The sequence below is a fragment of the Oratosquilla oratoria genome, chromosome 22, assembly GCF_046742065.1.
Source record: "Oratosquilla oratoria isolate Oo_2021 chromosome 22, ASM4674206v1, whole genome shotgun sequence".
In the NCBI taxonomy this organism is placed as follows: Eukaryota; Metazoa; Arthropoda; class Malacostraca; order Stomatopoda; family Squillidae; genus Oratosquilla; species Oratosquilla oratoria.
This window is the reverse complement of record NC_134798.1, coordinates 4,663,904-4,677,413: the sequence shown is the minus strand read 5'-3', so window position 1 is coordinate 4,677,413 and position 13,510 is coordinate 4,663,904. Positions and strand designations below refer to the sequence as shown.

The 13,510-nt window shown below is 39.9% G+C and overlaps 1 protein-coding gene across 5 annotated transcripts in view; it reads right to left on the bottom strand.

The window, feature by feature from the left end:
- The window catches only part of LOC143037408 (death-associated protein kinase 1-like), a 385,396-nt gene that overhangs the window by 21,166 nt on the left and 350,720 nt on the right, over positions 1-13,510 (bottom strand). For all 5 annotated transcript variants that reach the window (XM_076205548.1, XM_076205550.1, XM_076205549.1 and 2 more), the window contains 5 exons: positions 8,935-9,241; positions 7,811-7,905; positions 7,326-7,502; positions 6,601-6,813; positions 5,675-5,884 (listed from right to left, as the gene is read on the bottom strand). In XM_076205548.1, the coding sequence (XP_076061663.1) occupies positions 5,675-5,884; positions 6,601-6,813; positions 7,326-7,502; positions 7,811-7,905; positions 8,935-9,241 (1,002 nt within the window). The remainder of the gene's footprint in view (positions 1-5,674; positions 5,885-6,600; positions 6,814-7,325; positions 7,503-7,810; positions 7,906-8,934; positions 9,242-13,510) is intronic.

Genomic DNA, 13,510 nt, shown 5'->3' with positions numbered 1-13,510 from the left:
ATACAGTGCTGTTGGCACATTTAGCAAATCCCTAAAATACTCTGCCCATCTTCCTCTTACTGCCTTCTCTTCCATTATCATCTCTCCATCTGCACCTTTTACCTTTCTTCCCCACTTGATTTGCCTCCTCTTCCTCTCTTAATTTCTTTCCAAAACACCTTTTTATTACTTTCAAAATTTTCTGTCATACTCTTAGCCCATTTCACATCTGCTCTCCTCTTTGCCTCCTTTACCTTATGCTTACTCATATATATAACAAGTGTATATTGTGTTGTTGTTGTGCATGATTGTATACAATGCAGTCTTCCATAATGTGTTGTATACTATTGGGTGAAGTGTGACATTATGGACAATTATTTGTAATGGAGTCATCCAGCATCTTCTGGTAACTTAGAAGGGTTGGATGGCAGTTGCACCAGAGCCTGGCCAAGTGTACTCTATCCTCTCAAGGAAGAGAGGATTCAGAAGTATCAGGGGGTCTGGCATGCTGCACTGTGTTGTCTTTCAGTTTATTGATTGAGCGGTGAGCAATCTGATTATGGATATACTTCTGGTGTCTGGTGGTTGTGGAAACTCAAGTACATACATGTGCCAAAAGGCTTTTTCCCTTATAAGGGAGGCAGCTAGACAAGGCATGCACCCACCCTTCACTTATTCACTAAACATTTGTTTTCCTTTTTATCTCCATGAGGATGAAGGGCCATCACACAAACATATCAAAAGGCCTCTTCCCCCTTAGGTGTTGGAGGAAGATATATTACATGTTACAGGATGTCACAACTACACATCGCAGGATGTCACACAACGAGAAGATAGATATCAAGGATACAATGTCGTGTACATCACAACAGCAGCACCAAACTACTGTTGCGTGTCAGGTCTACCTAGAACCCATCCAGAGGCCATTTAACTGTAATTAGGCTAACCTGACCTTGACCCTTAGGAACACCTGGTCTGCCAAAGATGCAACCATTGAGAAGTGTATGTCCATAGATGGGATTATCCTTATATTTCATTTTTCACCATGTATTATTAACCTGTTCAGTACAATGACACCTACATAGGTGCCACAAGGCTCGAGTGGGTACACAAGGATGTTGGTGTAGGCGTCTTGATTAGATATATATTTTTTGTAATTGTACATGTTACACCCGCATTCTGTGAACTGGTTTAATCATGTTTTCTGTGTTTATTATTATTTGAAGTAAAAGAACAAGTAATATAGCAGTGACTTTATATTTTATAATATGAGTAATGTGATGCACTGTACATATGCTGATGCTGTGCACAAAAATTTGACTCATGCTGAAGTGATTAAAATATGCCATGTCTTTCTACAGATCGTAATTGTAAACATTTTTATTTAATATTGAGTGTACTGCTTAAATGAGGAAAAAAAGGAGAATGAGTATAAGAAGTTGAGAAAGGAGTGGGAGAGAGTAAAGGATAGAGTAGAACTAGGAGTGGAGGAGGAATGGGGATGGTTCAAGAAGGGAGTCATAAGGTGTGGAAAGATGGTGTGTGGAACAAGGAGGGCGGGAGGAAATAGAAGGAAGGGTAGTGAGTGGTGGGATGAGGAAGCAAAGAAGGGTGTAGAAGAGAAGAAGCAGGCATTCATAGATTGACTACAAATTAGGACAAGGGAATCGTATGAAAGGTACATAGTAAAGAGAAAGGAAGTTAAGCATAAGATAAAGGAAGCGAAGAGGAGAGCAGATGTGAAATGGGGAAAGAGTATGACAGAAAATTTTGAAAGTAATAAAAAGATGTTTTGGAAGGAAATTAAAAGAGGAAGAGGAGGCGAATCAAGTAGAGAAGAAAAGGTAAAAGGTGCAGATGGAGAGATAATGATGGAAGAGAAGGCAGTAAGGGGAAGGTGGGAGCGCTAAGAAAATGAGAGTGATGAGTGAGGAAAATGGAGGAGAAATAGTGAAGGATGAAGTGAAAGCAGCTGTTATGATGATAGCAGGTAAGGCACCTGGGTTGGATGGATGTCATGCAGAATGTCTGAAGAAAGAAGGTACAGTTATGGTAGACTGGCTGGTGAGGTTATTTAATGTTTGTTTAAGAGAGGGTAGAGTGCCGGAGGACTGGAGGAATGCCTGTATAGTTCCGCTTTACAAAGGAAAGGGGGACAAGTGTGAGTGTAGTAGTTACAGAGGGATCAGCTTGTTGAGTGTAGTTGGGAAGGCTTATGGGAGGGTCTTGATTGAGAGGATCAGGAGAGGAACAGAGGGAGTAATTGGTGAGGAACAGTGTGGTTTTAGGACAGGTAGGGGATATGTAGATCAGAATTTTGTGGTAAGGCAGATATGTGAGAAAGCTATAGGAAAAGGTAAGGATGTTTTTTGGGCTTTTATGGATCTGGAAAAGGCTTATGACAGAGTAGACAGGAAGGCACTGTGAGAGGTACTGCAGATATAAGGGATAGGAGGAAAGCTGTTAAGAGCAGTCAAGAGTTTTTATGAGAGTAGTAGAGCTTGCGTTAGGATTAGAAATGGAGAGAGTGAATGGTTTGAGGTAAAGGTGGGACTTCATCAGGGGTGTGTTATGTCGCCCTGGCTGTTCAATCTTTATATGGATGGGGTGGTGCGAGAGGTGAATTCAAGGGTAGTGGGTCAGGGGTTGGAGATGATTAAAGAAAATGGAGAAAAGTGGGAGGTAAGCCAGCTGTTGTTTGCTGACGACACTGCGCTTGTAGCAGAATCAGAGGAGGGATTGAGGAAGTTAGTGACAGAGTTTGAGAAGGTGTGTGAAAGAAGGAAGCTGAAGATAAATGTGGGCAAAAGTAAGGTGATGAGATGTACAAGGGGAGAGAGTGACAGTAGGCTGGAAGTGAGCATTAAGGGTGAGAAACTGGAGGAAGTGGATAGTTTCAGATACTTGGGTACGAATGTGACAGGAAAGGGAGGAGTGGGGGTGGTGGTAGAATGTAGATTGAGAGAAGCGAGTAAATGCTGTGGTGGATTAAAAAGTGTACTGAGAAATAGACATCTGGGAATGGATGCTAAGAGGAGGTTATATGAAGGAGTGATTATGCCAACAGCAATGTACGGGGCAGAAACATGGAACATGAGAGAGGAAGAGAGAAGGAGTTTGAATGTATTTACCTAGTTGTAATATACGGGAGGGGAGCTATGTGTTTGAGATGAAATGTCTGAGAAGTATGATAGGGGTTACTAGGCTAGATAGGGTGAGAAATGAGGAGGTGAGGAGGAGAACAGGGGTGGAAAGGGAGCTGGGAGATAGGGTTGATGAAAGAGTATTAGGATGGTTTGGACACATGGAAAGAATGAGTGAAGAAAGATTAGTAAAAGAAGTGTGGAAGGTGGAGGTGGAAGGAGTGAATATGAGGGGGAGTCCTAGAATGAGATGGATGGATGGGGTGAAAGGGGCTTTACAAAAGAGAGGAATGTCTGTAGAGGAAGGACGGGAGAGGACAGAAGATAGGGGTGAATGGAGAAGGGTTGTGTATAGATGAGGCTGTGATGCATGAGGGGGAGTAGGTGGGGGATAGGGGGTGAGGAAGTATGTATGAGAAAAAATTTAATGCATCCCGAAGGGATTCTCACCGTCTTTTCCTTTCCTGCATGAGGGGACGGAGAGGGGGGGTTGCCAAATTTATGAAGCGTCCTTGCTGTGGATGTGCTGTGTCTTGCGACACTGCTTCTGACCCAGGGCAGTGGACAGGATGCAGGGATGACCTGTCATCCAGGAGGGAGGGAGGAGGGTGGAAGGGAGTGGAATATATGGGAAATGAAATGGGTGGGAATGATTTCTATGCCTTTTTCTTTTTGGTCTACCCCCTGTGTAAGGGGGAAAAAGCCTTTGGTACATGTATGTATGTATGTATGTATGATTAAGCGTATCACTCAACCATGTAAATACCTATTTCTGTCACATTGTAATTATTACTGTATGACCAGAAATTGATGTAGTGGCAATTGTCACAGCCTTTGTGGTCAGTTGCCTTGCTTCCTAGTGCAGGTCTCGACTGGCTCTGGACAAGACAACTGGCTACAATTTACTGGAGTAGATCTATAGAATGAAACAGCCTTTATCTGCTCCACTACTCACATCACCTCCAATCCTTGTGCCACTACTCACATCACCTCCAAAGTGTGAATCAAACTTTTCCACATTTTCTGGTAGCAGCCGCTGGGATCTGAAGATCACCACAACCCAACATTCTCTAGCAGCGGTAGGTAACAAACATCATCTTCAATGTAGCTCCACTCCTCAATACAAGTTTACCCAGGGACTCTCTCCATTGTAGCCAGGAACATTACTAGGAGGCAATCAACTCTAATGTAGCTAACAACAATACTACTAGCCAAAGAAATCCTTGGTTGATTCACCCACCATCACCCAACACCATGTACAAAAGTCCTGTTCCAGGGCCACTACCACATGCAGACAAGTTGACCACCTGCCCACATCACCCAGCAACACAGACAAATCCCCCATCCCAGGACCATGACCACACACAGACCAGTTGACTGCCCACCCACCATTGCCACACACAAGCCTATATCCAGACTCGTTTTTCCAACCCCTCCACTTTTCAAAGGAAGTATCTTTCTACACTACAGGGCCCAATATATATATATACATTTTTAACTGTATAACATTGCCAAGTGAAAGCATAAACCTGCCCAACACCTATCATAAACCCATTTGTCACCCCTCCCATCTTAGCCCCTCAAGGATGATAGATCATTTGGCTCACCTCCCACTTCTCTCCATTAACTCACTAACTCCAACCCCCTGCCTGGTATTCTTCCACTAATATCCTGCATCACCCCATCATCCATATACACATTGAACAACTATGGCAACATTACACAACCCTGGCACAGGCCCACTTTCACCACAAACCATTTATTCTCTCCATTTTTTACCCTCACACAAGCTCTACTACTATTAAAACATTTGACCACCCTCAACAGACTTCCCCCTATTCCACACAACCACATGGATTTTCATGCCTCTCTATTGTCATATGCCTCCTTCAAATCCATGAAAGCTCAAAAGACACCCTTTAACAAAACATTCTCGTTCATGTCTTGCTGTAAAAACTTGACCTATTCCTCTTCCTCTCCTAAACTTACACTACTACCAAATTACTCCTTCTGTCCTCCCTCCTCCTAGTGCCTTTTCCCCTTTTAAGGGCCAGCAATAGTAAAAAGAGCATCTCACCATTTTTATGCAAGAAGGGATTTTACTTTCACATAGATGAATGGTAAGTGGTTCTGGTCCACATGGGTGCCCAAAACATTACACACCCAAAATACTGATGACTGCATGTAAACCATATACTCCATACTCCAGAACAGGGAAAAGTACATAATATATACATAATATGTATCTGTAACAATATCCATGAAGAGCTAAGATGAGAGAGAAATTAAGGTGGTGGATGGGAATGGAATGGGTGCATGTCTTTGACTTGGCTAATTCCCTTAGAAGGGGGAGGAAGCTCTTGGTATATAAATTGATAGACCACAGTATCATCAAAATTACAAGAAAAACAATATATACATAAACAGCCATGATAATGTATGTACAAATGGCCTTTTCCCTTATGAGGAGGTGGTAACCAAGTCAAAGCATGTCTCAACTCCTTATGGAATAAGAATAAAAAAATTATATATAAATAAATAAATCTCCTTACATCCTGTGCCCCAAAGCAGACAAGCTGCATGAAGGCCTCGCTGGTGTTGGTGATGGGATTATGAAGAGAAGCAGCCATTCCGTCTGCCAGAAGGGATGAGTAAACAGAAGAAGGTGTCCATGCAAAGACTGTGGGGCTGTGGTTGCTCAGCTGAGAACTGCTGAGGATGTGTTTCTCCAGCACCAACCCAGGGCACATCTCTACAAGTACCTAGAGGGATTTTGTATATTAACAAACAATTTTCAAACCTTGAAGTTCTTCAATCATTTTTAACTTGTAATCATGATGAATCTATCATTGAAATTTTTAATACACTGGTATTCTTTCCTTTATTAATTTGATTAATTTTATTTTATTTTGGTTATAGATGAGGGTATGAATGGTGGTGGGTGGGAGTTGTTTCTTTGGAACTTCCTTCAGGCTGAACCCCCCCCCCCCCCACACACACACAAGACAAAATTCCTAAACAAATCTATTCTTTCGTCAATACATGCAGGAACCAATGACTGCTACTTGCAAATGGTGGTCCTGCAAAATGAACATCAGTGAGCATAATCTCCCTAACACCTACCCAGCAGCTTTAAAACATGCTGTCAAGACCCTCACCTCCATCAAGGTACAGCCTTACACAGCTGGTGCTCTACCTCTGGAATGGCTCCAAAATCTGTATGTTCCTCTCCTACTTCTACTACAGTAATATAAGGTGGTGACAGAGAAACTGGCCTATACCAATACAGTACAGACAATAGTCCAGTACCATTCACTGTGGTGCTGTGGGTTTCCAGTCAATGAAACTCAAGATACTATTATGTAATCACACCACATTTGTGTAAATATTTCTTAATTTCTTATGACCCACAACCCAGCAAGTTTTCTAGTTAAATCTATTTGAACAACATAGTAGTATTTCTTCAATTTTTGAGTACCTGATCAATAATGGCCAACAAATCCTCCATGAAGAAGAAGAGAACCGCTCCTGATTGGGGAGGACCTCGTACTTTAACTTCAATAGCTTCCCCTTCCTCCTCAAGAGTTATTAGGGCTTCCAAGGGGCCAGAGCAAAACTTGGAGCCTCCACACCACTGATAAAGATCAGTGTCCCTCTCTGGGTACTCCTGCCAAGACCTTCGCAACTGCACCTGGAATGAAAGGGTTTAACATAATCCACGGCATATTTTGGTTGTTTATTCAAACTGGTTCAACAGGATCCTACTCATCCTTTCCTCCGTGTGCTCACAAAAGTAAGTGGAGATGTATAAAGAAGGGAAGCAAGGAGGATAGAAATGGTTGGTTAGTTTATTGCACCCTGCTTCACTTACAAAAGACAGATACCACTTTAGTGGGGGCTGTAAGGAAAACCCCAAGGACTGAGGGTGTGTTCTCTATTGCCACACAGGCATGAAACCACCATATCTGGGGCAAGTCACCTACATTTAAGATATTTCATTTTCCTCTTTTTATTTCAAATGAAAGCACTTACAAGTGCTCCCATAAAAAAAAGTCCCATTCTCTCCTATTATTTGGTTCTGGAGGTTGAATAAACCAGCCTGTGTAGCTGGGTTATGACCCTCCAGATAGGGAGGAATGCAATTATAAAGGAGATGTTCAAGTCAAATCACACATCCACATCAGGAAGTGCTTGCATTTTTACCTGAATTCTTGTGTAGAGAGGAGGCAGAAGGTGCTGAGTAGGGGCAGGGGATCGCAACCTGACTCCACCATATGCACCGCTGGTGTACCGAGTGTCAGACTGCTCCCAGAGACCTTCCAGTGTCTCGATTTGATTAAAGCACGGGAACTCGTACTCAATCTCGCCATCATTGTCACACTAATAAAAAGATATTTTTCCTGTCATACTTATTTCATGTAGAAACAAAGCTATTTCACACCCTGACCCAAAAACTGACTCAAATAAATGCATCAATACAGGACATGTTAGCTAATGAAGTGGCCAATCATGAGATGATCTGATTCCTGGTACAAAAATCATATATATTTGACATTCTTAACCATTGGCTACCTTCCTCATAAAGAGGAGGAAGCCTATTGATATATGAATACAAATAAAAAAAATTAATCACTTTTTTTGTACCCAGCATGAAAATGCACACAATAATGATAACTTTCTTTTCTTACCTGAGTACAAAGGTGTAAAGCTTCAAGAACTTGTAAAAGATCAAGTGCATCACACACTGGAAAACTCATTTGGAAGTCATCGACAGTATAGCAACCTGATGAATAGGAAAGCCAAAGAATTAGAAAATTGGATGATGATTTGACAGAAAGTCTTACATTAGAATTCACAAACATTCTACCTGTTAGATTATATCATATCCACATATGTCTAGCAAATTAGGTGAATGGATGGAGTAAAGGGCCATTGGATGCAAAAGGAATGTCTATCATACAAAGAAGAGCATGTGAATGGAGAATGATTGTAAATAGATAAAGAGATGACATGGCCCAAGGGGACATTCTTGTCGACTTTATGAATTATTTTGAGTGAATGAGGAGCAGGCTGTCAGGCCCTGCTCTGGAAGTGTTGTCTCCCTGTACTGACTCTGACATGAGCAGTGTGGCAGTGGAAAGACATGCCCCTTCATCCATGAGGTGCTAAGATAAGAGGGGTGATAAACAGGTACTGGATGGGTGTAGGGTGGGTTTTGATTTGGCCATCCCTGTCTTTATGACAAGGGGAAAAAAAACTTTTCTATGTACATTAGTGTAAAAAAGTAACTGGTGTTTGGCTACCTCACTCATAAAGGGGAAGAACCCCTTGGTATCTGGATAGAATTAGTGTTATTCTATCTATATACCAAGGGATTTTTCCCCCTTACCAGGGAGGTAGCCAAGCCAAAAGGCACGTATCCACTCCAACCCATTTCATTCCCACCCATTCCACTCCCATCCACTACCCTTTCCCCTCTCTCATCTTAGCACCTCATGGATGGTATATAGAGAGAATTAGTGTTATAATTTAAAGAAAGTGAAATGTAAAAAAGAAGAGAAAAATATACCTTGTCCATCTAATAAAAATAAAATATTCACCTATGCACTACTATGATGTACTAACATTATTTAAAAGGCATTCATATTCACATGCTCAACTTATCAATTTTATTTATACCCTATGCATTATGGGATGGACTTGCACCAATCAATCCCCTAATACATCTAACATATCTAGGTACACAGTTATAGAATATATAGATACTAGTATCATAAACTTCTATGGTAAATGTGACAGAAATATTACATACCAGTGACCTTTGCTTGTGTGAAATACTCTGTTGACAGCAATTGTCCAATCTGCTCTGAGCACAGCCAATGAGGATCTAAAACAACTAAATCCTGAACCTCGCACTTCAAGTACACCACTTCCCCCATGAGCTGCAGTTGCTGGACCAGCTCCCGCATATGTTCCTCCCCTGCCAAGGGATTCACACGCTGGTGGATAACATCCACAAACTGGGGCCATGAGACAACTGGGAAGGGGACAAGGGAGGTACGCCACTCCCGAATCCACTGCACAACACTAGTCAGGAATCCTGTCACATTTGGTAGACCCTGTGAACAGTGGCAGTGTGATAACTACTTAAAAATAAGACATATAATAAAACAGGTTCAATTCTAGTGAAATTACTTTGAGACAAAATACTCACAATATTAGTAGAATAACTATCTCAAGTACTATTGTTAATTAATTCTTTTTAATATGATGAAAAACAAATAACACCTATCACCAAATATGAACAGAATTAGGTAATATAAATTCAAGATATTTGAGTAGGTATGACTTAAGACTAATTTACCCAGCATCAATACCTAAACAATATTTACAATTACTCGCACATACTAACTACATACCTTTAAGTTGCATTCTTCAACACAGTATGGATTTCATTTATAATTGGAAAGCAAGTCATAAATAAGATGCAAGAACTCACTGGAAGCAGTGAACATGCACTAAATGCTCCAGCAATCATTCCATAAAAAAAAAAGCAGTGCCAAATTTTGCTGTTAAATGCCATCCTGATATAAGGATATTGTTTTCCTTTATAAAACAATACCTAAAATATGAAGCACACTACCTATAGAGAACACCATCATACGTCCTGACTAGACATCCACTTGAGTTCACAAACCAAATGCCCATCTAAAAGCCTTTCCCATTGTTGATCTTACTTTAACTCCATGCAAAAGGCGCTACCAATAATTTTTCTTTTCTAAGTACACAAGTTTAGTTAATAGACCATAAAAAAATCATTATTTCACAAAAATATAAAAAACTTCTCTTTAACTTTGAAACATGAATTACCCTTACATATTCATAAAAGTATTTTTACTATATCATCTAGACAAAATACAGCCAACTGGTCATTCTATCACAAATACCTACTAATTCTGGTCATTCAGAAAGAAAAAGATTAGCACTCTTCCCATTTTCTTGCTTTCACATGCAAAATTCTCACAGCTATCACTCAATATTTACACCACATAAACATATCACAACCTATGATGTCAACTCCTGACACATATGGAACCACAATACCATTGCTAAAACTGCTTCAAATACCTAACATATATTTCCTCTTACCATATGTCTAATGCTGCATAGATTCATGCACACACAAACATGCATATGTTGAAAGTGTGTTCATCTTTGCGTGTATTTACCTGTGTTTTACAGAAAAAAGTTTATTCCCAGGCTTATTTTGTCTCCTTTTTTCTTTATATTGTGTCAGTTGATGACTTGCTCCATCTATGTACTTCAAGTTTTTGGTTTAATCATTAATCAATAAATCTGTCCCAGTTCTCTCTTATGGAAGACCAATGGTCCCCAGGAAATTGGCCACAGCCACATGTTCAGCCCATACGTCACTTAGTAAACAGACTTTATGGAGCTCTCTGGAGTGAGTGTAGGAAAGGATAGCATAGTGCTCTGTCTTCTGTGTAATGACTACATCTAGAGCAGGACCCTCACCAGTTGAGGAGGGTTTCTTAGGGCATATGCCTGGGGGCAGCAATTCTAGCCTGGACTTGCTGCCCACAATGCTGACAAAAAAAAAACCCGTAATGGACGAGTTCTGCATTCGAACCAACAAAATATGAAATATTTTCCCTTACCACAAACACATTACAGCCTTAGGAATGCTTTTTTTCTATTTTTTTTTTTTAATGATGGGAAAAAAAAAAAAAAAAAAAAAAAAAAAATCCTCTTTGGTTTTCACTTAATTATACAGCACACATAGTAAATGCATCTTTTGTTATGCATACCAGTATCCTATGATCACGTTACACAAATCTGGGTCATAGGCAGTATGGGGTAGTGGAGGTGGGAATTTTGCTCTGAGGTGGCACTTAGTCATGTAAGGACTCTGATCTAGAGTATTCACTATTTATTGCCATGCCAATTCTATGTTGGTACTGTTTCCATGCAGGGTGGTGACCTAAATTTAGATATTGCCATTTAAATTGATTTTGTTTTGGGAATAATTTCTATGTTGCTTGATTTCTAGGGTATGGTGAAGTATAGAATTTAGCAGTATATTAAGTAGTATTTGTTTTGTGATCATGTATTTACCAAGCTGTATTATACAGGAAGGGGAGCTATGCTCATGGTGACCAATTTTGCAACATCTAGTTTGCTCTTAAATTCTTGTATGGTGTTTGCACACACTATTGTTTTGTCCAATTTGTTCCAGACATCTACCACTCTGTGTGGGAATCTGCATTTTTTTTTTCCAGATCTCTTCTATAACTATCCTTTTTGAGTTTCTTTTCATGTCCCCTTGTTTTTCTTCTATTATACTTATATAGGTCTTCTCTGCCAAGGACTTCCATGCCTTTCTTGATTCTGTAAATGGCCAATAGATCTCCTCTTTCTCTTCTTTGTTCCAGGGTTGGTAGTTCCAGTTTGGACAATCTTTGCTTATATATCAATTTTGAAAGTGTTGGAGTCATCTTTGTCATTACTCTTTGGATTCTTTCAATTTTCCTTATATTCTTTTTTGTACTGGGTATCTATAGTAATGCTGTGTAGTCCAATCTTGGTCTTATCAGGGTGACTAGAATTTTCTTTACCATTACCTCATCCAAGTAATTAAAAGTCACCTTTATTGATCTTAGTAAATTGTAGGTTTCTCCAACTATTTTGTTTATTTGCTTGTCTGAGGACATGTCTTTGGTGATTATTCCTAGGTCCTTTCCAGAACCAACTTACTTTACTTACTTTGCACCGATTTTATATTGTCCTGATATTCTTTTTTTACTTTTTTGATACTCCATTATACTACATTTCTTAATATTGAAGTCAACTTCCAATTTCTGATTCCATTCCCAGACCTTGTTCAGATCTCTCTGTAGTAATTCACAAACTTTTTCCATCTTTCTTTAATAGTCTTGTGTCATCTGCAAAGAAGTTCATGTAACATTCTACACCATCCATGTCATTTATATATATAGCAAACATTATTGGAGCCAGTACTGAACCCTGTGGGACTCCACTTATCATTCCTTCGTGACTGTTATCTTCCCTAACAGTCCACATAGGGCAAAGGTGACAGCCTTAGCTGCAGCTACACACTTCCTGGCATACGCTCCTCACCTTAATAGAAAATGTGGGAGCTAAAATAGGCAGAGGTGTGACATGGAAACAATGAGGAAAGAATAGAAAAAAGGACAAAAGAGCTGGAAATAATTACCTGAGAATTCATAGAGAGGAAGAAAAAGACTTTGAAAAGGTTATTGTTGAAAACTGTAAACCTTAACTGTTCTCAAGGCTTATCAATAGTAAGCCGAGGCTTAGGAAAGGAATCTCTAAGTTACTAAAGGACATTTATCTATGAAGGAACTGTATCATAGGACATATTTTTATTTAGTTACCACCACAAAGAAATGGCCTAGCTGATGAAAAAATTATTATAAATATATTACAGTATATATTCATATAAACCAAAAGCCCTTTCCCCTTCTGATAGAAGGGTAGCCAAATCAAAGCATACACCCACTTCATAAAAAATTAAACCCCATTTCACCACCCCTCCCATCTTGGCACATCAGGAAGAAGAATCATCCCTGTCACTTGTCACACTACTTGAACACTAAGTCTGTTCTTCCATAGCAGGACCCAATTGCCAGAGATGGTTTATCCCTACCACTTCATATGGCAAGCTCCATCTTCATTCACCAAAATTACTTAAGGAGTGTATAAAAGCATCTCTTCAGGCCTCATCATTCCTTCACCCATTCATAATATCCCTCCATTCACTATCTTTTGCAATCTCTCTTTCTTGACAAACTCTTTATGTATCCAAAGTTCTCTTTAATTTATCCATCCACTTCATTTTCAGTCTTCCTGTTAAGTTCACTCCATCCACCTCTACTTTTCACACAATCTTTGTTAGTCTTTCCTCATTCATTAATTTCACCAAACCACCTCATCACTTTGATCTACTTATATGGCAGCTCCCCTTCCACTCCTGTACTCTGCCTCATCTCCACATTTCTCTCCACCCATTTTTGTAATGCCTATCATATTTGTCAACCACTTCACTTCAAATACATTTAATCTTTCTGTCTCCTTTATATTCTAAGTCTGCTCCATTTAGTGCTGTGGGTACAATAACACCATACAACTTTTTCTTTCCATACATCCTCAAATGGACTCAGCCCTCAATTTAATTAGAGAAAAATTCTCCAACTGGGAAGAAGTGAAAAGCGGTGTCCCACAAGGATCAGTACTGGCCCCGATCATATTTACCGTATACATTAATGACATGAATGAAGGCGTGGATTGCTATATGAATTTCTTTGCAGATGATGCAAAATTACTAA